This window comes from Aquarana catesbeiana, linkage group LG08, assembly GCF_042186555.1.
Source record: "Aquarana catesbeiana isolate 2022-GZ linkage group LG08, ASM4218655v1, whole genome shotgun sequence".
Classification (NCBI taxonomy): domain Eukaryota; kingdom Metazoa; phylum Chordata; class Amphibia; order Anura; family Ranidae; genus Aquarana; species Aquarana catesbeiana.
Window position 1 is genome coordinate 77,423,556 of NC_133331.1, and position 22,392 is coordinate 77,445,947.

General features: G+C 43.4%; 1 protein-coding gene across 8 annotated transcripts in view; it reads right to left on the reverse strand.

The window, feature by feature from the left end:
* The window catches only part of PHC1 (polyhomeotic homolog 1), a 77,907-nt gene that overhangs the window by 20,624 nt on the left and 34,891 nt on the right, over positions 1-22,392 (reverse strand). For 6 of the 8 annotated variants that reach the window (XM_073596014.1, XM_073596013.1, XM_073596012.1 and 3 more), the window contains exons 5-10: positions 22,175-22,327; positions 17,239-17,394; positions 5,083-5,407; positions 2,766-3,322; positions 848-980; positions 462-649 (exon numbers count right to left, since the gene is read on the reverse strand). In XM_073596014.1, the coding sequence (XP_073452115.1) occupies positions 462-649; positions 848-980; positions 2,766-3,322; positions 5,083-5,407; positions 17,239-17,394; positions 22,175-22,327 (1,512 nt within the window). The remainder of the gene's footprint in view (positions 1-461; positions 650-847; positions 981-2,765; positions 3,323-5,082; positions 5,408-17,238; positions 17,395-22,174; positions 22,328-22,392) is intronic. The other 2 variants (XM_073596015.1, XM_073596010.1) reach the window with 1 other exon arrangement.

A 22,392-nucleotide genomic window follows, 5' to 3' on the forward strand; every position in this document is an offset into this window, starting at 1 on the left:
GAAGCCCTCAGGAGATGTGTGGATGGTACTGGACATGCATCCACGTGGGAGTGTCCAGCTTTATCCTCCAAAAGCAACAATGATGTGACATTACGGGAAGATACTGCATAATCACAAAGCTAATGCAGCCTCCTATTCCAGCAGTGGCAGAGTGAAAAGGGTGACAACACTGGGACAATTTGAAAACAAAGCATACACCAGTGTCATTCTGAAACAGAGAACAAAATGCCTGGACACAGAATTTAGCAGGATCAACAGGTATGTTTTACATGAAAGCAAAGGAAAAAAATAGAAAGCACTTCACTCCCTTAAAGACAAGTTCATTCTACTTCACCTGTTACTTTTTCATTTTTGCCTGTACAAATGCTTTAATAAACATTTTTCAGAATCTGTACACATATGGTACACAACTCTTCTCGACCAACAGTAGCACATAACTAAGATAAGTGCTAATAGCTTACAGGAAAGGGTTCCGCTCCCTCTTGGATGACAAAGCCCTCTATGATATGAGTCAGGATCTGTGGCTTCACAATGGCTTGTGGGGGCTTGGAGTCACTGTGCTGACGCGACGTGATCGAAAGGGTGGGCGCACAAGGGGGTGCAGACACAGACAGAGCAGGGGTGACTTGAGAGGCAGCTTCGGACTTATCTGTGGAGTACAGTGTGCAAATAAAATGAAATCAAGCTGTGAATGAAAACATCAGCATCTTACCTTCTGCCTGCAAATGCAAAATGTGAAAACAAGGAGAGGCTGAAAGAGCTGACAGGACAGATGCGAGAATGTTACCAATTTAAGTGCTGAAAGACATAACAAGTAAAGCAAAGCAGAGTTATCACATTCACCCACCAGCTGGGGTGCTGCTTTCTTCAACTGTAGGTGGAGTATCTGCTGGGGGAGATGCTTTCACTGGGAGTGTTGGAGACTCTTCCCTGTCCTCCTCTGACTCTGTCTTTCTCTTTCCAGCTGCAGACATCTTGCCCTAAGAGATCAAACAACCATTGTGTGTCTTATCGAATGGTCAGTCGAATCATCAATTCATTTTTTTTCCCCTTCCTAGTAAGAAGCTGTCTTCTGCATTTGAGTTCCCAGCTCTGCCAAACTGCCTCACTGTTCCTGATGAGTTTTTCATTAAAACTCTAATGCTGGAGGGGGATAGAGATGGGATTTATAGAAGAGAGACCTCTGCCCAAAAGATAACAGAAATCAGAGAATAATTTAACCAATCAGCATCCATCAACAAAATACAAGTACAAATAGAAACTTATGGTCATAGCAATATTTGGGGCTTGGGTTTGTGTAATATGTTTAATCTTCATATGAGAGTCTTAGAGATAGTGTCATTCACTGGATAAATTTCCCTCAATCACTGTAAATCAAATATATAACCACCCCCACCCCCCCAAAATAGTCCAGCAGGAATTAGTTATACACAATACATACAAAATACACAATGATATAGAAAACACTTAAAAAGAGAAGTATGGGGTTTTGTTTTGTTTAAATTATACTTACCTAGCTGGATAAAGCATCGGGTTCCGATGCACTGGGCTGGGGGGGGGGGGGGGGGGGTTTGTGGGAGACATGGATGACTCAGGCTCTCAGCAGCTCACTAAGAGGCTGAGCTGGGTGCCAGTCCAGGCATGTGGGCGGATCCCAACCATATAGGTCGCCTTCCTTCCCGAGCCTGTGACGTCAGCTGACAGCGGGCTATCTGCTTTAAACAGGTCACAGGAGTGCAAAACTAACAGCATTCAACAGATCCAAAAGGGAACTACAGCCAAACAAGCTTTGGCTGTACTTCTCCTTTAACATTTTCAACGCTACGTGCCCTTAATTTAAGGCAGAACAGCAGTCCATGTATGAAATCTTCTTATGTGCACACCATCTTCTGCAGCTATCCCTGAGCTTAACATGCACAAGGGGATGCACAAAGCTTAAAGAGATCAAAGGGAAAAAGAAAGGGAAGTGCACAATCGTGTGCAGTTAAATACTTTATGAAAAATAAATACTATCAAAGAAAGATTGCACGCACATGTATCAGTTGGGGAAGAAACTTTGTGCACAGCCTCATAACCACAAAAAGGATGAACACCAATACCATGGCCAGTGTAGGGCAACAGCTTCAAGGTCAGCCCTCTCTGGACGTAGCAACCTACTGCTACCTGTCAGAAGGAGGGCACGTCCATGGCTGTACATGCTGTCAGTATGCTGTGGCCTCCGATGTGAATCATGGTACAAAGCGCAGGAGTCGTCCTTTTCCCTGGCCTGTCAGCGCTCACAGAGAGGAGTGAGGTTGGAGCTGTCTGCTACACTGCACCATCGGTCATGGTGTCGGTATTCATCCTTTCACAATTCTGAGGTTGTGTACAAAAGTTTCTTCCCCAGCTGAGTGCAAACATTTTATATTTTATGTAGGGAGTATACTCATTCCTGCTGGAATATCCCTTTGTTGGGTGCATTCATTAATTAGATTTAAGTAGAGAAACTTACACCTTTCCTAAAGGGGCAGCACTTTGAATCATTTGTGAGTAAAGCTCATATCCCACCCAAAGTAAAACCTTACTATTTTGTTTTTTTTTACTATACTCTCCGTATGGAATTGCTGTTTATTAATAAAAGGTTGTACAGTGCAATTGATATGGAAGTGCTGTATAATTCATTAAGCACTGATGAATGTTTTTAGTTCACTTAATCAGTCATGAGTGAAATTCACATTTAAAAGCAACCAAACAAAAAAAAGAACACGTATCTTCAGAGCACTCACCTGCAGAACTCCATAGAAGGCAGCTTGGGCTTCCTGTACGGTACCAGACACAGAAGTTGGGATAGGAGCTGGAGAAGGAGGTAATGTCATCTGAGTTAACGTCGACCCCTGTGATGGAACTTGAGGGGCTCCTAAGGCTAGTGCTTGAGGGGGACCCTGCTGTCTGGCACCAACCAGTTGTACTGGAATGTGAGGCTGATTAGGAGGGGGTGTGGGGAGTGGTCTGGCACCCTGAGTTGGTTTGGCTGCTAGGTGCCCTTGAAGATTTAGAGGAGGAACCCCTTTGCCTGGCTGCTTAGGCTGAATGGGCACAGGGGCTTTGGTCGGCAGAGTTGCATCAGGTGTCTGTAACATTGGCTGTACAACAAGGGTCTGTTGTGCAGGAGGTGTCTGCAGACCTTGCTGTGAGGCAGCCTGGGGCTGTTGCTGTGCCAGCTGAAGGTGAGCAGAGGCATGGACAAGCTGGGACTGGCGGTGCTGGTGGATAGCAATTTGTTGCTGGAACACCACCTGTTTTTGCTGTAGGACCGAGTGAGGCTGAATGTGAGTGTACATAGCTGTAGAGCAGAAAATGTAAAACAATAGGGATAGAATGGTGAGTGGATGGAGATATATTGGAGAAAGAAGGAAAAACAAAAAACAAAAAAAAAGAAAAAAAGAACAATTAGTCGCAGTTCATTTATATCAATACAAAACCCAAAGGTTTAGGACATTTTAAAAGGATAAAAAGTAACTCATTATTTGTGTTCAGTCATTCGGCAAGAATATTTTAGTTTTGGGTAGATGAGAGCAGGCTGAATAACTCCTGGACTACCCAGTTCCAGCAGGACCTCTCTGCTGGACTTCCATTTATAAAAAAAAAATGTAAATTTAACATCAACTCCCCACCCAATATATAGTAGAGCTTTATCAATCAGAACAAATTACACTCGTTTTCTGAGTGCATGGCAAAAGGCAAGTACCAAGAATTCTAAATGGAAAAATCTAATTTTAATAACCATCCATGACAAAAATAGTCTGGGGTAGACCTGACCATTAAAGTGTTACTAAACCCACAACAATAAAATCAGTCTGTATATGCAGTAAAGCATACTTGTTATACTCACCGTGGAACCTAAGGGGTTAATCCTCTGCATTGTGTAAAAAGGCTGTTTGATCCTGTCTTCTCTGATCCTCCCCCCCTTCCACTGTCCCCTGATAATTTCCTGATAACACAGAGTCTATGGCGTCAGATTGCACATGCTCAAGTTTGGTGTGCATTGCTAGAGAAGGGTTTTTTTTTTTCTTGGGAGAACATGTGATCACCACAGGGCCAATCAGCACTGTCCAGACAGAGGGTCAAGGGTCTTGCAGTCTCATAGGGCAGTCAGAAATCTCCTCCTACAAGCTTTCACCAGTGCTTGGCCAGACAATGATAGAAGTCACAAGACTGCTATATACCACTATATACCGCTGATAAGAAAAGGTATTTATGAGTTTATATTTACTAAAATAATTGCATTTCCATGTTCTGTGGGAGACCAGATATAGTGAATGCAGGCTCCTGGGTTAGCAACACTTTAACTGCACAGGATCTTAGGTCCACAATGCCATCATCATTGAAAGAACAAAATTAATTACAAGCAAATATGAAAAAATATTAAGGAACCTTGTCTATTTCTTATCAAACCTCATATAGGGAAGTTGGGGAAAAACAAAAAGTTTATATTGTCCAAAAGCTAATAAAAATGTTTTGTCAACACAGTGAGACATGATTGGTTGTGATAAACACCACAAATAGGCTTCTTTAAGCAGACTTTTGCCCTCTTCTATCACTTACCACCATTCCTTCTTCCCCTTACACAATCGGCTCATAAAATGTTGTTTAGGGTAGAATTATCTGTTCTAAAGGACTTAGGACTGCACTTGTGACCTTCTCTCCTAGGCGAGAATGAAGCCTCCTGAGATACTGATGTCACCCATCCCAGGAGGTTCTGGTGTATGTGTCATGTCATTAGGGGTGGCTGTGAAGACTAGGAAGAGACAGCCGGCCCCCTAATGGCTTCAGATGAGAATAAGTTGGCACAGGACCCAGAGATGGGGTGGTGGCCCTGGATTTGCTGGGTGCAGAAGTATATTTTTGTGGATAACCAGTGGACATAGTAAGATGGGGAAAAAAATGTAAAGGGAACAATGAAGTTCCTCTTGAAGTTTACTTACAGAAAGTCTATTAAGCTCTATTTATGGCCCACAATAACCTTCAATAGTTTACAAATAAAGACCAAGCAACAATATTCACAGCATTAAATACTAAAGAGTAGAGATTAGTCAAACTCACAAGAGCTGATCAGGGTCTGATTGGGTGCTGGAGTTGCTGCTCTGGTCAAGTTGATACCAACATTCTGCTGTACCCCCTCCCCTTCTGTTTTTCTACCCTCTGCCTCTGTCTGACTTCCTTGGCTCACAGTGCCCCCTGTTTGACACAAAGGACTCTTCATAGTCTGTGGTACAGGGGAGGAAGGCAGTTGTGGGGGTGCTGAGGAAGAGGGTGCTGGATGAGTAGCTGGTTTGGTTGTTGGCGGAGCAGGATGAGCAATGGTAGATCCCGCAACAGTGGAGGTGGGCTGAGCGGTTTGCTGACTTCGGACAGCCAAGTTCTGAACCTACATTACAGAAAGACAACAATGTCAACAGTCAGCATTTAAAAATAAAAATAATAAAAAAAAAATAGCAAAAAACCTAACATTTATAGACGCATAAGGGACTCCTATATATCCTGACAGACGAGAACTGGTCGAGTGTGATCTCGGAGATATTGAGCTTAAGACCACCTTCTAAATTTAAATAAACCCAGACAAATGCATACAACTTACTTTTAGTGAAGATGGATAAAAGCTTGATTACCACCTATATGCCTCCCATCACATTACAGGACCAAAAAGGGTGGTGCCAAGCTCGATGTTCACCGTGTGTTTAGTTTACATTGGCCAGGATTGTGACAAATTTAATAGATAAGTTCTGGACAAAAGTTGAGAAATCAATCCTTGTGCAATTACGCAGCTAATGATCAACACCAGCGGGCCACATGTGACACAACACCACTCAATAATTTAACTTTTGGAGCAAAGAAAGAAAACATGATGGGTTCTGCCTTTATGCCAGGGGTGCCAAAGTCAAATGTCATCGTGGGCCACATCAGCATTATGGCTGCCCTCAAACGGCCGGTTGTATCTGTAGGGCTGTATCTGTCAAGAGCCTCCCAACCATCAGAAGTTAAGTCGTCCCCCCCCCCCCATTTGTGTTGCTGCCAGAAAGAAGCTGAGGGCAGAGCTGGGAAGCAGGAAGTGTAGGGGGAGGACCAGAGGAGGGCTGGAGTCTGCTGAATGCAGAGACTAGGGGGTGCTGCACAGAGAGACACATGATCTGTAGGAGTTCTGTCCTCCTCTCTGCTGCTGACTGCTGTAACAAGGTGGGGTAGAAAAAAAAGGGGGTTCCGCAGTTGCAGTAGAGGTACCAAGGATACATGAAATGGCCGGATTCAGCCCATGGGCCTTGTGTTTGACACATGTGCTTTAAGCAGTCAGGAATGGTGCTGGAAAGTGTATCTAAAGCCAAAACCTAGAGCAGGGAAGGTTCAGGACCTTCATGAGGTTTTGATTGCTACCCTGGGCTTCATTTTAGAGATTTTGCCTCACTTTCTGATCCAGCAACAACAGACAGAAGTCAAAATCTGACTGGGGTTCTATCTTTCCCTTACTCTACAATGGAAGAGAAAAAAAGGAAAGTGGGGTAATTTCTGTTTTTGTTGCGGTTTCGGGTTTTTCTATACTTCCTATCCTGCAAGCAGGATAGGAAATGAGGGAAAATCTCTCTGAGCTCTGAGTAGTAGTAAAAATATAAGTGGGTTCCAACCCTTTTCCATCCACAATTGAAAAAAAAAGTAGTTTTAACCGAACATACACTTTCAGTAAAATCAAACTTATCCTACATTTCAAGTTCCTCATAAGACAGTTACTCCTAAAGAAACTATTTAAAACATGGACAATGTAACATAGGCATATAGAGGCCGAGAATCAATTCTTAAAGGCACAGTCTCTGTACTATGACTGATAACAGAATAAACTCTGTGCAGTTATTGTCTGAATGATGTGACAACAGTGTTTCACAATATATTAAGCTCTGATGTGGATTAAGCTCTGAACGTGTGTAGCACACCTACAATGGTTTTGCAAAGGCAAATAAATATTTACAAAGAGACTACAGAAGACGTCACTTTAAGTGATGTTATTTCGGTAGAATGACGCTATTCCATTGGAAGCTACTCCAATGATCATCTGATTTTGTATGCAAACAGCTGAGCAAAGCATAATCAAATATTTGAGATCTCAGTATCTTATAGAAAAATAATTTGTACAAAAGGAATTGACTATTACGTCAACCCTCTGATGACACTGCAGTTTTATTACCCGCACATATACATGCCATGAAAATAGTCTTTAGAAACATGGTGACAAATAGTTTTTGTAAATATACAGATGGTTAGCACAGATCACACAATGTATCAGAAAACATTAAACATTGTGGAAATACAGAGTAACAATTAAACACACTGACTACCATACTCAAAAAGCTGTCTTGATGAGCTGTGGGCCAATATATAACATTACTGAAACATATACACTCCCCGGACACTTTATTGGGTACACCTGTTCAATTGCCTGATAACACACATTGCTAATCAGCCAATCACACGGCAGCAACTCAATGCATTTAGACGTGGTGAAGACAACTTGCTAAAGTTCAAACCGAGCATCAGAATGAGGAAGAAAGGGGATAACTGACTTTGAACGTGGCATGGTTGTTGGTGCCAGACGGGCTGGTCTGAGTGTTTCAAAAAATGCTGATCTACTGGGATTTTCACACACAACCATCTCTCGGGTTTACAGAGAATGGTCCGAAAAAGAGAAAATATCCAGTGAGCAGCAGTTGTGTAGAGGAAAATGCCTTGTTGATGTCAGAGGTCAGAGGAGAATGGGCAGACTGGTTCGATATGATAGAAAGGCAACAGTAACTCAAATAGCCACTCATTCCAACCAAGGTATGCAGAATACCATCTCTAACCGCACAACACATTGAACCTTGAAACAGATGGGCTACAGCAGAAGACAACCACACCGGGTGCCCCTCCTTTCAGCTAAGAACAGAAACCTGAGGTTACAATTCGCACAGACTCACCAAAATTAGACAATAGAAGATTGGAAAAAACGTTGCCTGGTCTGACGAGTCTCGATTTCAGCTGCGACATTCAGATGGTCAGATCAGAATTTGGTGTAAACAACATGAAAGCATGGATCCATCCTGCCTTGTATCAATGGTTCAGGCTGGTGATGGTGTAATGGTGTGGGGGATATTTTCTTGGCACACTTTGGGTCCCTTAGTACCAATTGAGCATCATTTAATCGCCATGGCCTACCTGAGTATTGTTACTGACCATGTCCATCCCTTTATGACTACAGTGAACCCATCTTCTGATGACCACTTCCAGCAAGATAATGCACCATGTCACAAAGCTCAAATCATCTCACCACTGGTTTCTTGAACATGACAATGACATCACTGTACTCCAATGGCCTCCACAGTCACCAGATCTCAATCCAATAGAGCACCTTTGGGATGTGGTGGCAGATTCGCATCATGGATGTGCAGCAGACAAATCTGCAGCAACTGCATGATGCTATCATGTCAATAGGGACCAAAGTCTCTGAGGAATGTTTCCAACACCTTGTTGAATGTATGCCATGAAGAATTAAGGCAGTTCTGAAGGTAAAAGGGGGTTCGGTACTAGCAAGGTGTACCTAATAAAGTGGCTGGTGAGTGTATATCGCTGTGTTGTTGGCCATATCATGAAAGCATGCAGAAAACAGCTTTTAGTAAACTAATACCAGAAATTTGAGAAACTTGATGAAAAAACATAATATATAACACATTGTACGTGCAGTAACTGCATGAAAGAAAAACAAAAAAAACACACAGTGGAAATAAACACTATCAAGGATGTACAAAGAAAAATATAAATGCAACAATATTGCTAATAAATTTACAACAACCAGGGAATTGAAATACTAATTACAACCACAATGTTTAGCCCTCATGCACACAGGCTGTTAAAAAAACGTTATGAAAACGCCAGTATCTTTGCAGTGAATTTTTTTAACTTTTTTTCAGCTTTTTTCAGCGTTTTTGCAATAGCGGTTTTTAGCGTTTTTGAGCGTTTTTCCGCGTTAGCGTTTTTGAGCGTTTTTCAGCGTTTTTTAGCGTTAGAGCGTTTTTACAGCTGAAAAACGTCTTTCAGAACGCACTGGTCCTGGGTTTTTTTTACAGCTTAAAAACGCCTATGCCACTTGCAGCTCAAAAACGCCTAGGTGGGCATGAAGCCATAGACTAACATAGACAGGCCTTTTTAAGCTGCAAAAAAAGCTCAAAAAAGCAGCTGTAAAAACGTCCGTGTGCATGAGGACTTAATATGGTATTGGTTTGTATGTTTAGATGTGATGGCTGCATTCGTTCTTCTAGAAGGCTTCATTTCCACCTTGTGATCCTGCCAGTAACACGTTTTGTGTCCTGGGGTGACAACACTTACTGTACGGCATTTATTTAGAAGTGTTGTCACCCTAGGCTGTTATGCTGATCTGAACCAAAACAGCTTCCCCTCTCCTTTTCTCCATTACACAGTCAAATCGCATTCAGTTCCCACACTGCATCCAGTGTGAACTGGGCCCTAAACAATAAGTCTAACTAAAAAGATTTTAGTTTTTGCCAGATGTTGGAGAGTTTACACATTTGTCAGTTTTTTTTATCTTTTGGGTCCTCTGATGATAACATGTCTGTGCTTGAGTTCACAGGTCTGCATGCCATCTGTGGCCATTACAAAGAAGTCCATGCTCTCCCTGCAGGATATTTAAATTATTTTATATTAACCACTTGAGCCCCGGACCATTATGCTGCCTAAGGACCAGAGGTCTTTTTCCAATTTGGCACTGCGTCGCTTTAACTGCTAATTGCGCGGTCATGCAATGCTGTACCCAAACGAAATTTGCGTCCTTTTCTTCCCACAAATAGAGCTTTCTTTTGATGGTATTTGATCACCTCTGCGGTTTTTATTTTTTGCGCTATAAACGGAAAAAGACCGAAAATTTTGAAAAAAAATGATATTTTCTACTTTTTGTTATAAAAAAAAATCCAATAAACTAAATTTTAGTCATACATTTAGGCCAAAATGTATTCGGCCACATGTCTTTGGTAAAAAAAATGTCAATAAGCGTATATTTATTGGTTTACGCAAAAGTTATAGCGTCTACAAACTAGGGTACATTTTCTGTAATTTACACAGCTTTTAGTTTATGACTGCCTATGTCATTTCTTGAGGTGCTAAAATGGCAGGGCAGTACAAAACCCCCCCAAGTGACCCCATTTTGGAAAGTAGACACCCCAAGGAAATTGCTGAGAGGCATGTTGAACCCATTGAATATTTATTTTTTTTGTCCCAAGTGATTGAATAATGACAAAAAAAAAAAAAAATATTTACAAAAAGTTGTCACTAAATGATATATTGCTCACACAGGTCATGGGCATATGTGGAATTGCACCCCAAAATACATTCAGCTGCTTCTCCTGAGTATGGGGATACCACATGTGTGGGACTTTTTGGGAGCCTAGTCGCGTACGGGGCCCCGAAAACCAATCACCGCCTTCAGGATTTCTAAGGGTGTAAATTTTTGATTTTACTCCTCACTACCTAATCACAGTTTCGGAGGCCATGGAATGCCCAGGTGGCACAAAACCCCCCAAAATGACCCTATTTTGGAAAGTAGACACCCCAAGCTATTTGCTGAGAGGCATGGTGAGTATTTTGCAGCTCTCATTTGTTTTTGAAAATGAAGAAAGACAAGAAAAAACATTTTTTTTTTCTTTTTTCAATTTTCAAAACTTTGTGACAAAAAGTGAGGTCTGCAAAATACTCACTATACCTCTCAGCAAATAGCTTGGGGTGTCTACTTTCCAAAATGGGGTCATTTGGGGGGGTTTTGTGCCACCTGGGCTTTCCATGGCCTCCGAAACTGTGATAGGCAGTGAAGAGTGAAATCAAAAATTCACGCCCTTAGAAAGCCTGAAGGCGGTGATTGGTTTTCGGGGTCCCGTACGTGGCTAGGCTCCCAAAAAGTCTCACACATGTGGTATCCCCGTACTCAGGAGAAGCAGCAGAATGTATTTTGGGGTGTAATTTCACATATTTCCATGGCATGTTTGAGCAATATAACATTTAGTGACAACTTTGTGCAAAAAAAAAAAATGTGTCTCTTTCCCGCAACTTGTGTCACAATATAAAATATTCCATGGACTCGACATGCCTCTCAGCAAATAGCTTGGGGTGTCTACTTTCCAAAACGGGGTCATTTGGGGGGGTTTTGAACTGTCCTGGCATTTTATGCACAACATTTAGAAGCTTATGTCACACATCACCCACTCTTCTAACCACTTGAAGACAAAGCCCTTTCTGACACTTATTGTTTACATGAAAAAGTTATTTTTTTTTTTGCAAAAAAATTACTTTGAACCCCCAAACATTATATATTTTTTTAAAGCAAATGCCCTACAGATTAAAATGGTGGGTGTTTCATTTTTTTTTTTCACACAGTATTTGCGCAGCGATTTTTCAAACGCATTTTTTGGGGAAAAAAACACACTTTTTTAAATTTTAATGCACTAAAACACACTATATTGCCCAAATGTTTGATGAAATAAAAAAGATGATCTTAGGCCGAGTACATGGATACCAAACATGACATGCTTTAAAATTGCGCACAAACGTGCAGTGGCAACAAAATAAATACATTTTTAAAAGCCTTTAAAAGCCTTTACAGGTTACCACTTTAGATTTACAGAGGAGGTCTACTGCAAAAATTACTGCCCTCGATCTGACCTTCGCGGTGATACCTCACATGCATGGTGCAATTGCTGTTTACGTTTGACGACAGACCGCCGATTGCGTTCGCCTTAGCGCGAGAGCAGGGGGCGACAGGGGTGCTTTTTTTTTTTTTTTCTTTATTATTTTTCTGCTTTTTTTATCTTATTTTTAAACTGTTCCTTTCATATTTTTTTTTTTTAATCATTTTTATTGTTATCTCGGGGAATGTAAATATCCCCTATGATAGCAATAGGTAGTGACAGGTACTCTTTTTTGAAAAAATTGGGGTCTATTAGACCCTAGATCTCTCCTCTGCCCTCAAAGCATCTGACCACACCAAGATCGGTGTGATAAAATGCTTCCCCAATTTCCCAATGGCGCTATTTACATCCGGCGAAATCTAAGTCATAAAATGCTCGTAGCTTCCGGTTTCTTAGGCCATAGAGATGTTTGGAGCCACTCTGGTCTCTAATCAGCTCTATGGTCAGCTGGCTGAATCACCGGCTGCATTCTCAGGTTCCCTGTTGAGACAGGAGAGCCAGAGAAAAACACGGAAGACGGTGGGGGGGGGGGGGGCATTCCCTCCCACGGCTTGTAAAAGCAGTCTAGAGGCTAATTAGCCGCTAGGATTGCTTTTACATGAAAGCCGACCGCTGGCTGAAAAGAATGATACCAAGATGATACCTAAATCTGCAGGCATCATTCTGGTATAACCACTCAAAGTCGTGAATGGCGTACCTGAAGACAAAAAATGGTTAACAATAAAGCACAGTAAACGGTAAAGTATAAAATATTGCATACCTGAAAAGCAAATATGATAAAACATAATAACAATAAAACATTGCAGAATAGAATACAGTAAAAAAGAGCAGAACAAGAGAGAGAGAATAGAGAGAGAGAGAACAATAAAACGACAACTATTTTTTTTTATTTTATATATATTTTTTTTTTTTTTACACTTTTTTTGTAACTAACTTTTATAACTGTAACCGGTTCCAGGTTCGGGTCTCACAAAATGCGATGGCATCTTGGGAGACCCTGTGAAAGTGTGCCTAGTCTGTGGAATGCTGTACCCTACGCTAATACTCAACTAGTGAATGGTAGCGTTCAAAACATTCACCAATGCAAAGACCAGGATTGTCAGGACAAGAGGGACAATAATAGCGGGTGTCACGCCTATATCTGCACTTCCTGCAGACACAACATCTTTTTTGGGGGGGCTCGTTGGGTAGGGGTACTCGGGAGGACATAAAGAAAATGCCTCTCATGCAGCCGACTGCATTTGGTTGGGGATGAGAATGGGGGAAGTACGGGCGCTGCAGAAGCGGTGGGTTCCCAATTAGGATTGGCGAATACAGCAGGAAGGGCATTATGGGCACGACGGGCCTGTGTTTGTCTTTTTGGTGGCAGCGGGACACTACTTGTGCTTGCCACCTCACCAGCTTGAACTCCACTTATGGGACTGGCCACATCACCAAGTGTTGCTGCAGTGCTGGTTTGACTACGACCGGGGTGTACTAGGCCACTGGTGCTTGCCAGTTCACCAAAACGCTACCAAAAAAACTGTTAGCGATCGCAGGGATCAGGCCTGACTCTGCGAACACTGCAGTTATGCGTTTAGTGTTTTGTAAGTGTCAGTGATCGATCGATACTGCACTTGGGTGGGCTGGGCTGGGCTGGGCCGGGCGGAGGGGCAAAACGCAGGTGCTAGCAGGTATCTGGGCTGATCCCGCTAACACTGCGTTTTTGGGAACCCTAAACTGCTGGGGACGCTAGTATAGATCTGATCGGATCAGATATTGATCCGTTCAGATACTATACCACTAAGGGAGGTGTACGCTGCGTGCGTGGGTGTTAGCGGTACTGGCGCTAACCTGACGCTGCCTGGGGCTGGTGCTTGCCAGTTCACCAAAACGCTACCAAAAAAACTGTTAGCGATCGCAGGGATCAGGCCTGACTCTGCGAACGCTGCAGTTATGCGTTTAGTGTTTTGTAAGTGTCAGTGATCGATCGATACTGCACTTGGGTGGGCTGGGCCGGGCGGAGGGGCAAAACGCAGGTGCTAGCAGGTATCTGGGCTGATCCCGCTAACACTGCGTTTTTGGGAACCCTAAACTGCTGGGGACGCTAGTATAGATCTGATCGGATCAGATATTGATGCGTTCAGATACTATACCACTAAGGGAGGTGTACGGTGCGTGCGTGGGTGTTAGCGCTACTGGCGCTAACCTGACGCTGCCTGGTGCTTGCTTGCCAGTTCACCAAAATGCTACCAAAAAAACTGTTAGCGATCGCAGGGATCAGGCCTGACTCTGCGAACGCTGCAGTTATGCGTTTAGTGTTTTGTAAGTGAAAGCGATCGATCGATACTGCACTTGGGTTGGCCGTGCAGAGGGGCAAAACGCAGGTGCCAGCAGGTATCTGGGCTGATCCCGCTAACACTGTGTTTTTGGGAACCCTAAACTGCTGGGGACGCTAGTATAGATCTGATCGGATCAGATATTGATCCGATCAGATACTATACCACTAAGGGAGGCGCATGCTGCGTGCGTGGGTGTTAGCGGTACTGGTGCTAATCTGACGCTGCCTGGGGCGACGCATATCACCGCCGGGCGATCAGGGGGCTAAATCTTTATTCGGTAATAAACGGCGGGTGCCCTGACACTATAAAAAATAAACGAACTAACCAGCGTCAACCGTAACGTTTATACGGTGATCAGTGGTGAAAGGGTTAACTAGGGGGCAATCAAGGGGTTAAAACATTTATTAGATAGTATATGGGGGTCCCTGACGCTATAAAACGCTGACGGCGAACCTAAATATTTACGTCCCTAACTAGCGTCACCAGTGACACTAATACAGCGATCAGAAAAATGATCGCTTAGCGACACTGGTGACAGGGGGTGATCAAGGGGTTAAAACTTTATTAGGGGGGGGTTAGGGGGGTATCCTAGACCTAAAGGGGGGTAATACTAACTGTCCCAACACTGTAACTGTCACAAACTGACACTATGCAGTAATCAGAAAAAAAAAAAAACCTGCTGGTGTCAGTTTGTGACAGGGGAGGGGGGTGATTGGGGGGGGATCGGGGGCGATCGGGGGGGGGGGGAAATCGGGGTGTTTTGTATGCCTGGCATGTTCTACTGTGTGTGTAGTGTGTTGTGCACTCACATTGATGTCTTCTCCCCTCGGCGCTGGAACGGAAACTACCGAGCCGAGGGGAGATGACATCATTTCCTTTGCTGCTGTTTAGCATACAGCAGCAAAGGAATGTTCCCATTGGCCGGCGGCGATCGCGAGGGGGGGGCCACGAACGGATGGCCTCCCCCTCATCTCGGATCGCCGGGGAACAGAACGGGACCGCCTCGGGCACCGGGGGGGGGGGGTCCGATCGACCCCCCACCCGCGGAAGGCAAATCACGTACATGTACGTGATTTTGCCTGCCCGTGCCGCTTTGCCGACGTAAATCGGCGTTAGGCGGTCCTTAAGTGGTTAAATGCAACTGGACAAGTTGGAACACCCAAAACCTTAAGGTGAGGAACAAAGTCAGAACCATTACACAAGGATTTCCTCCCTTGAGTTCCTTGGCAGTTGACTAATGCCGGTACACACAATGAGATTATCGGACGAATAATCGTCCATTTTTTTTTTGCATACCAATCTCAAATCGAATCTGAAAAGTTTACTAAAGTCACGTAAATTCTCGCACGGCAGAATAAAAATTCGGAAGTGATGTATTGCGTTTTTGAACGACAGCTGTACCGATTAAACGAAAACTGTACAATCTGGCATCGTACGAAAAACAAAATTTTGTGCATGTCCGATCAGATAATATCTGATGAAACCGTCATGATCGGCTCCTGAAAGCTCTGTACTAAGGATCCGATTATCGTACGATCGATACGAAAGAGATATTTTTCGTACAATTATCTGATCATGTGTACAGGGTTTAAAGTGGATGTAAACCTAAATTTTTTTTTTCTTGATGTCATAATGTAGAGTATAAGATTTCCTATCATTTGAGCCCAGTCTTGCCACAAAGAGTTAATCCAGCTCTAAGCAATCCTCTTTAAGAGCCCTTTCATACTGGGCGGCCCATAGCGTCGGCGGTAAAACGCCGCTATTTATAGCGGCGCTTTACCGTCGGATTAGCGACGCATTTCGGCCGCTAGCGGGGCGCTTTTACCCCCACTAGCGGCCGAGAAAGGGTTAAAACCGCCCGCAATGCGCCGCAATAGCGGCGTTTTGCCGGCGTTATCCCAGCACTGTCCCATTTATTTCAATGGGGAGCAGCGCTGAAGGAGCGGTAAACACACCGCCCCTTCACCGCTCCAAAGAAGCTGCTGGAAGGACTTTTTTTCCCGTCCTGCCAGCGCAGTGCTCCGGGGTGAAAGCCCTCGCGCTTTCACACTGGAGACAATACTGCAGCTGTTTGAGAGCGGATTGCAGGCGCTATTTTTAATGCTATAGCGACTGCAAAACGCCCTTGGTGTGAAAGGGATCTTATTGTTCAGTGAGATAAAACTTGACAAACAGTAAAAAAGACTTTGTCAAATCCTCCCCCTTGCTGTGAGTGACAGGCGATTTACATATCTCGTGCACTAGCCTACGACATGCATTATTTTTTAATTCCCTCCCCCACTCCTTTCTTCAGCAGCTCTGCAAGGATTGGCTGTTCCACACCTCAGCAAGATTTGGAATGCTGAAGTCATGTGGTTACTTTCCTGTCTTTTCACTGGATGTTAGAGATCATAGCAGAAGTTCAGTGTAAGAAATACACAGGAGAAATGCATATTGACAAGGGGAGTGTAGAGGTGGGCGGGGAGTCTACTGACATCACGACTCCACCCACCGAGCTCCAGACAACAGACCCACCCACAGAATATGCAGTTTTTCGGGTCTCATAACAGACAGAGGGGAGACATTTGACAGGTAAAGATACACGCAGGAGGCATGTATATCCTTATAGATAACCCCTATGGCAGTAGTTTAGAAAGGATGACATTGGGTTTACATCCACTTTAAGCTTTTCAAACTCCATCTGTTAAGGAAATATGATCTTAGGCTGGACTGAGAACAGGCAGGTCTGCAAACACATTTTAGGGATGTAATAGAATTTTAAAAGGATATTGAGACAATGGAGTTGATTTACTAAAACTGAAGAGTCCAAACTCTGCTGCAGCTGTTCATGGTAGCCAATCAGCTTCTAACTTCAGCTTGTTCAATTAAGCTTTAGCAAAAAAAAAAAATGGAAGCGGATTGGTTTCTATGCAGACCGGCACCAGATTTTGCACTCTCCAGTTTTAGTAAATCAACCCAATTGCATCTAAAAGTTTGAGTGTGTTTTCTTGCACTATTATAAATGGCCTTCTGAAGAAAGTTTACCTGAAATCATGAAAAGATACCAAAAAACAAAAAGTGACCAACCATTTGTATATGCCGGAATAGAATAGGTAGGCTGTTGGTTCATTTCTAGTTACCTTTATTTTTTTTTTTTATGATAAATACAAAGTAAAGAAATTACTTACCTGGTCTGAGTCATGCATGCCTTGGTTTTGGGGCTGTGTCACTTCCTGCTGGACAGTAGCCACTGAGCCATTAGGCATTAGAATCAGTTGAGAGTTCAGAGGGACTCCACGGCCAAGAGAACGATTTACTTGTAAAAGGTTTCCCAGCTGAGGCTGCTGCTTAGAGACAATGACAAAAAGAATAGTACAATTAAGATGCAGAGGTACTACCGTTATTCCAATCACTTTATAACAAATAATGCTTTATTTCTGCAGAAATCTACATCAGAATTTCTGAAACAGTCAAGCCCTGGAAACTAGTGAGACCACTAGGCAAATGCACCTTCATTTACCATGTAGGCAAGACCAAATCAGCTGTGGATTTGATGACTGAAAAGGTCCTGGTAATAGAATGGCGGCAGCAAAGTAATCAGGGGAGCTACAAAAAAAAAAAAAAACTTTCTGCATGGCATGGTGGGTGGCATTATTCCTAAACATGAAGGGTCCGACTCCACTGTTGAAGTTTGGGAAAATCTCGGAAACAGCAAGGAAAAGTCAGTAACCAGTAGGGATGAGCTCCGGCGTGTTCGCATGGCGCACGTGCCGAGCCCGCCAGGAAGTCGGCACGGCGCAGCGCTAATCACAAGCAGTGAGACATTTCCCGATGTGCGGCTGCAGAGATCGGGAAATGTCTCCCTGCCTGTGATTAGCGCTGCGCCGTGCCGACTTCCTGGCGGGCTCGGCACGTGCGCCATGCGAACACGCCGGAGCTCATCCTTAGTAACCAGATGGAAGAGTTTCCATATAGGAGATTCAGGAAGTTTCCGTTTTTTGCTCATCTGGTTTTTCTGTGGGTTTTAAAAGATATTCAGTGTTTTCAATACATAAACCAGATGCAATCTAGAAACAAAACAAATGCAAGCAGAATTTATTAAATTGCACCAGTGGAAATGTTAAGTACTAAAGGCCTTGTATATACACTATATTGTCAAAAGTATTGGGGCACCTGCCTTTACACGCACATGAACTTTAAAGGCATCCCAGTATTAATCCGTGGGTTCAATATTGAGTTGGCCCACCCTTTGCAGCTATAACAGCTTCAACTCTTCTGGGAAAGCTGTCCACAAGGTTTAGGAGTGTGTCTATGGGAATGTTTGACCATTCTTCCAAAAACGCATTTGTGAGGTCAGGCAATGATGTGGACAAGAAGGCCTGGCTCACAGTCTCCACTCTAATTCATCCCAAAGGTGTTCTATCGGGTTGAGGTGCAGACCAGTCAAGTTCCTCCACCCCAAACTCACTCATCCATGTCTTTATGGACCTTGCTGTGTGCACTGGTCCAAATCATTTGGTGGCGGGGGGGGGGTTTATGGTGTGGGGTTGTTTTTCAGGGGTTGGGCTTGGCCAGTAAAGGGAACACTCAAGGGGTCAGCATACCAAGACATTTTGGACAATTTCATGCTCCCGACTTTGTGGGGACAGTTTGGGGATGGCTCCTTCCTGTTCCAACATGACTGCACACCAGTGCACAAAGCAAGGTCCATAAAGCCATGAATAAGTGAGTTTGGGGGGGGGGGGGGACTTCATTGGCCTGCACAGAGTCCTGAACTCAACCCGATCGCACACCTTTGGGATGAATTAGAGCGGAGACTGCGAGCCAGGCCTTCTCGTCCACATCAGTGCCTGACCTCACAAATGCACTTGGAAGAATGGTCAAACATTCCCATAGACACACTCCTAAACATTGTGGACAGCCTTCCCAGAAGAGTTGAAGCTGTTATAGCTGTAAAGGGTGGGTCAACTCAATATTGAACCCTAAATTTCTTAAAATGGTCTCCCACTGGGATCCCCCATTCAGTGTCTCACCCCCCCACCAATCCCTGGCGCTCCTGCCCATGCTGCTGGCCGGCTTTCCCTCCACCCCCTCCCAGCGGTTGCAGCTGCAGCCCAGGAGAATGTGACTGTCAGGATGGAGAGCGGGGGGCCTTTCTTTCCTGAATGAACACAGTGATCGATAACGATCGCTGTGTTCAGTCATCACTGAAGTGTAAACAGTGTTTACTATTCTTCTGTTTGTGATTGAATAGGAGAGTCTATACAAACTGCTCTTCATTAATCTACAGTGCAGATGAAGCTGAGGAGAAAAGGACTATCTCCAGTCCCTTACTCTGCCTCAAAAAAAGACACTAGGGGTCTGTTTAGACCTCTGATGTTGCTCCAAAGCCGCCGCACTCAGCCCCCTCCCCACCAAGAAAAAAAAAGTTTGTTAATTGTAAAAAAAAAAAATTAAAAGTAATAAATTGTAAAAAATACAAAATAAAAATAAAAAAAAAAAAACACACAGATATGCGTCTAAATCTCCCTTGCCTCTGAAGCGTTCGGATTGCGGTCCAGAGGCTACTGGCAAGCAGTGAGGAAGCGATGCAACCCCTCCTCCCCACCTGTTTTAACCCCATTTTTGCTGGCAAATGGGTTGCAACCGCATGCAGTGCACACAGTTGCAGGGCGTTTGTAGCTTCCCTGTTGACTTAAAGTGATTATAAAGGCTCGAACTAACAAACATGTTATACTTACCTGTTCTGTTGCAGTGGATTTCCACAGAGCAGCCTGGATCTTTCTCTTCTCGGGTCCTTCTTCTGTGATCGGGGCCCCTCCCTCCTGTTCAGTGCCCCCCACAGCAAACAGCTAGCTATGGGGGCACCCGAGCTGAGTCACGTCCCCTCTCTCCACCGATTTGCTAGCTGACTTTGAGTGACAGCAGTGGGAGCTGATGGTGCCGCTACTGTGTCTCAGCCAATCAGGAAGGAGAATCTCGGATGGCACTCGTGGACATTGTTGGACAGAGAGAGACCTCAGATAGGTGTTAGGGGGGCCGCTGCACACAGAAAGTTTTTTTATCTTAATGCACAGAATGCATCTCCTGTTCCTACTGATTGGGAACACCGATTGGTCTCCTCCTCCAGGCAGTCCCACCCCCCCCAGTTAGAAACACTCCCTAGGTAACACATTTAACCCCTTGATCGCCCCCTAGTGTTAACCCCTTCCCTGCCAGTAACATTTATACAGCAGTTAGAGCTAAAAATAGCCACTGATTACTGTATAAATTGTAGATCACCACCATAATGAAAATGCCATACATCTACTCCCTATTTTGTAGACACTATAACTTTTGCACAAACCAATCAATATACACTTATTGCGATATGTTTACCAAAAATATGTAGAAGAATATATAATCAGCCTAAACTGAGGAAGAAATTTGATTTTTTATATTTTTGGGGGGATATTTATTATAGAAAAATGTAAAAAATATTGCTTTTTCTTCAAAATTGTCACTTTTTTTTGTTTATAGCGCAAACAATAAAAAAAACGCAGAGGTGATGAAATACCACCAAAAGAAAGCTCCATTTGTGGGAAAAAAAAGGACATAAATTTTGTTTGGATACAGCGTCGCACGACCGCGCAACTGTCAGTTAAAGCAACACAGTGCCCTATCACAAGAACCGGCCTGATCATTAAGGAGGCAAATCCTTCCGTTCCTTAAGTGATTAACTGCGCATTTTTGCTGCCCTCCAATCGCAAGTGTTAGCAAGGCCCAAAGTCTTGTTCACCCATGTGGGTGCATGTCCCTGAACTCACATAGTCTGTGTTTGGGGCCATGCACCTACACCCACACGGATGTCAGATCTGTCCTTTCACTCGCTGAATCCCAACTGACATGAATAGAACTGCCTGCACAGCAATGCACAGAATACCTGTGCATCCCCGTGCGGGTAAACACGGCCCTCCATGGGCATACATTTTAGGACAACCCATTGAATGAGGCCTTAGTAGGAATTTAACAGGGATTCTGTACGTTATGCTGTGTTTATGAGTGCAAACAAGGATTTTAGTGGGGTTTTTTTGTGAAAAATAACATTTTGATAAACATTTGCAAAAGTATCACGGGGCCTTAAAAATCAGTAGCACCTTCATTTTATTATAAAACTCTAAAAAGCAGGAAACGGAAAAATGAAAACCTTCAGATTTTTTGAGAAAATTTACATTTTTGCATACATTCTATTTTCACCATTTTGCAAAAAGGCACAATTTAAAATTGTACAAATATTATTATTAATAATATTAATATTATTAACTAAATACAGGTTAGGCTTCTACATTTAGAAAGAATTTTGTAAAAATGTGATGTGTTTCTATCTGCTAATAATGACTTTAGTGTATTCTTTTAGTGAAAATATTGTTTTGATAAACATTTGCGCAAATATGTGCCTTAAAAATCAGCAGCACCTTCCTTTTACTCTACTGGTCATGTACTTTCATAAAATATAGCATTTGGGGGGGGGGGGGGGGGGTCTTTTACAAACTCTGAAAGCTGCAAGTGCAAAATTAAAACCACTAGATTTTTAGAAAAATTTGGTTATTTACAGTTTTGAATACGTTCGCTTTTCACAATTTATCAAAAAGGTGCAATTTAAAATGTAAAAATATTTGTTGCTTATTATTATTATTAACTCAATACAGGCAGTCCCCGAGTTACGAACGACTCCTACTTACGAACGGCCTCAAATACCGGCCACTTGTGCTCCACGCTGTTCCTGGATACCTCCGGGCACATTCCATACTGCAGTACTACATGGCCAGAAGAGCCCCAGATAACATAACAAGCACCTGAAATATCCCACATCCATGCACAGGCGGACGTTACACTTACGAATGTAGTGTTCCGACCGGACGTTACACTTACAAATTCAGTGTTGCAACTTACGAACAATTTTGACTTACGAACAAACCTACAGTCCCCTATTGTGTTCGTAAATCGGGGACTTCCTGTACAGGTCAAGCTTTTATATTTAGTAAGAGCTTAGCATGAATTTAGTCAAATTTGCTCAGTCCTTAATTTAAGACTTATTGGGTAAATTTTAGAATAAGTTTTATATAAACCACACATTTCACTCACCCGTAGGTACATTTGTGTTTGGGACTGGCTGAGGGGTGGGGAGCTGGCATTGCTGAGCAGAACTGACTGGGTAAGCGTTGTTGCACTGGGGGCAGTGACATTTTGAGCGCGACTCAGGAGCTGGGCCGATGAGCTGGTTGATAAAGTTGCCTGCTGAAAAAGACAAAGCAATAATGCAAAAAAACAGTCAAAAAAATACAATTTGTAAATATAGCGGC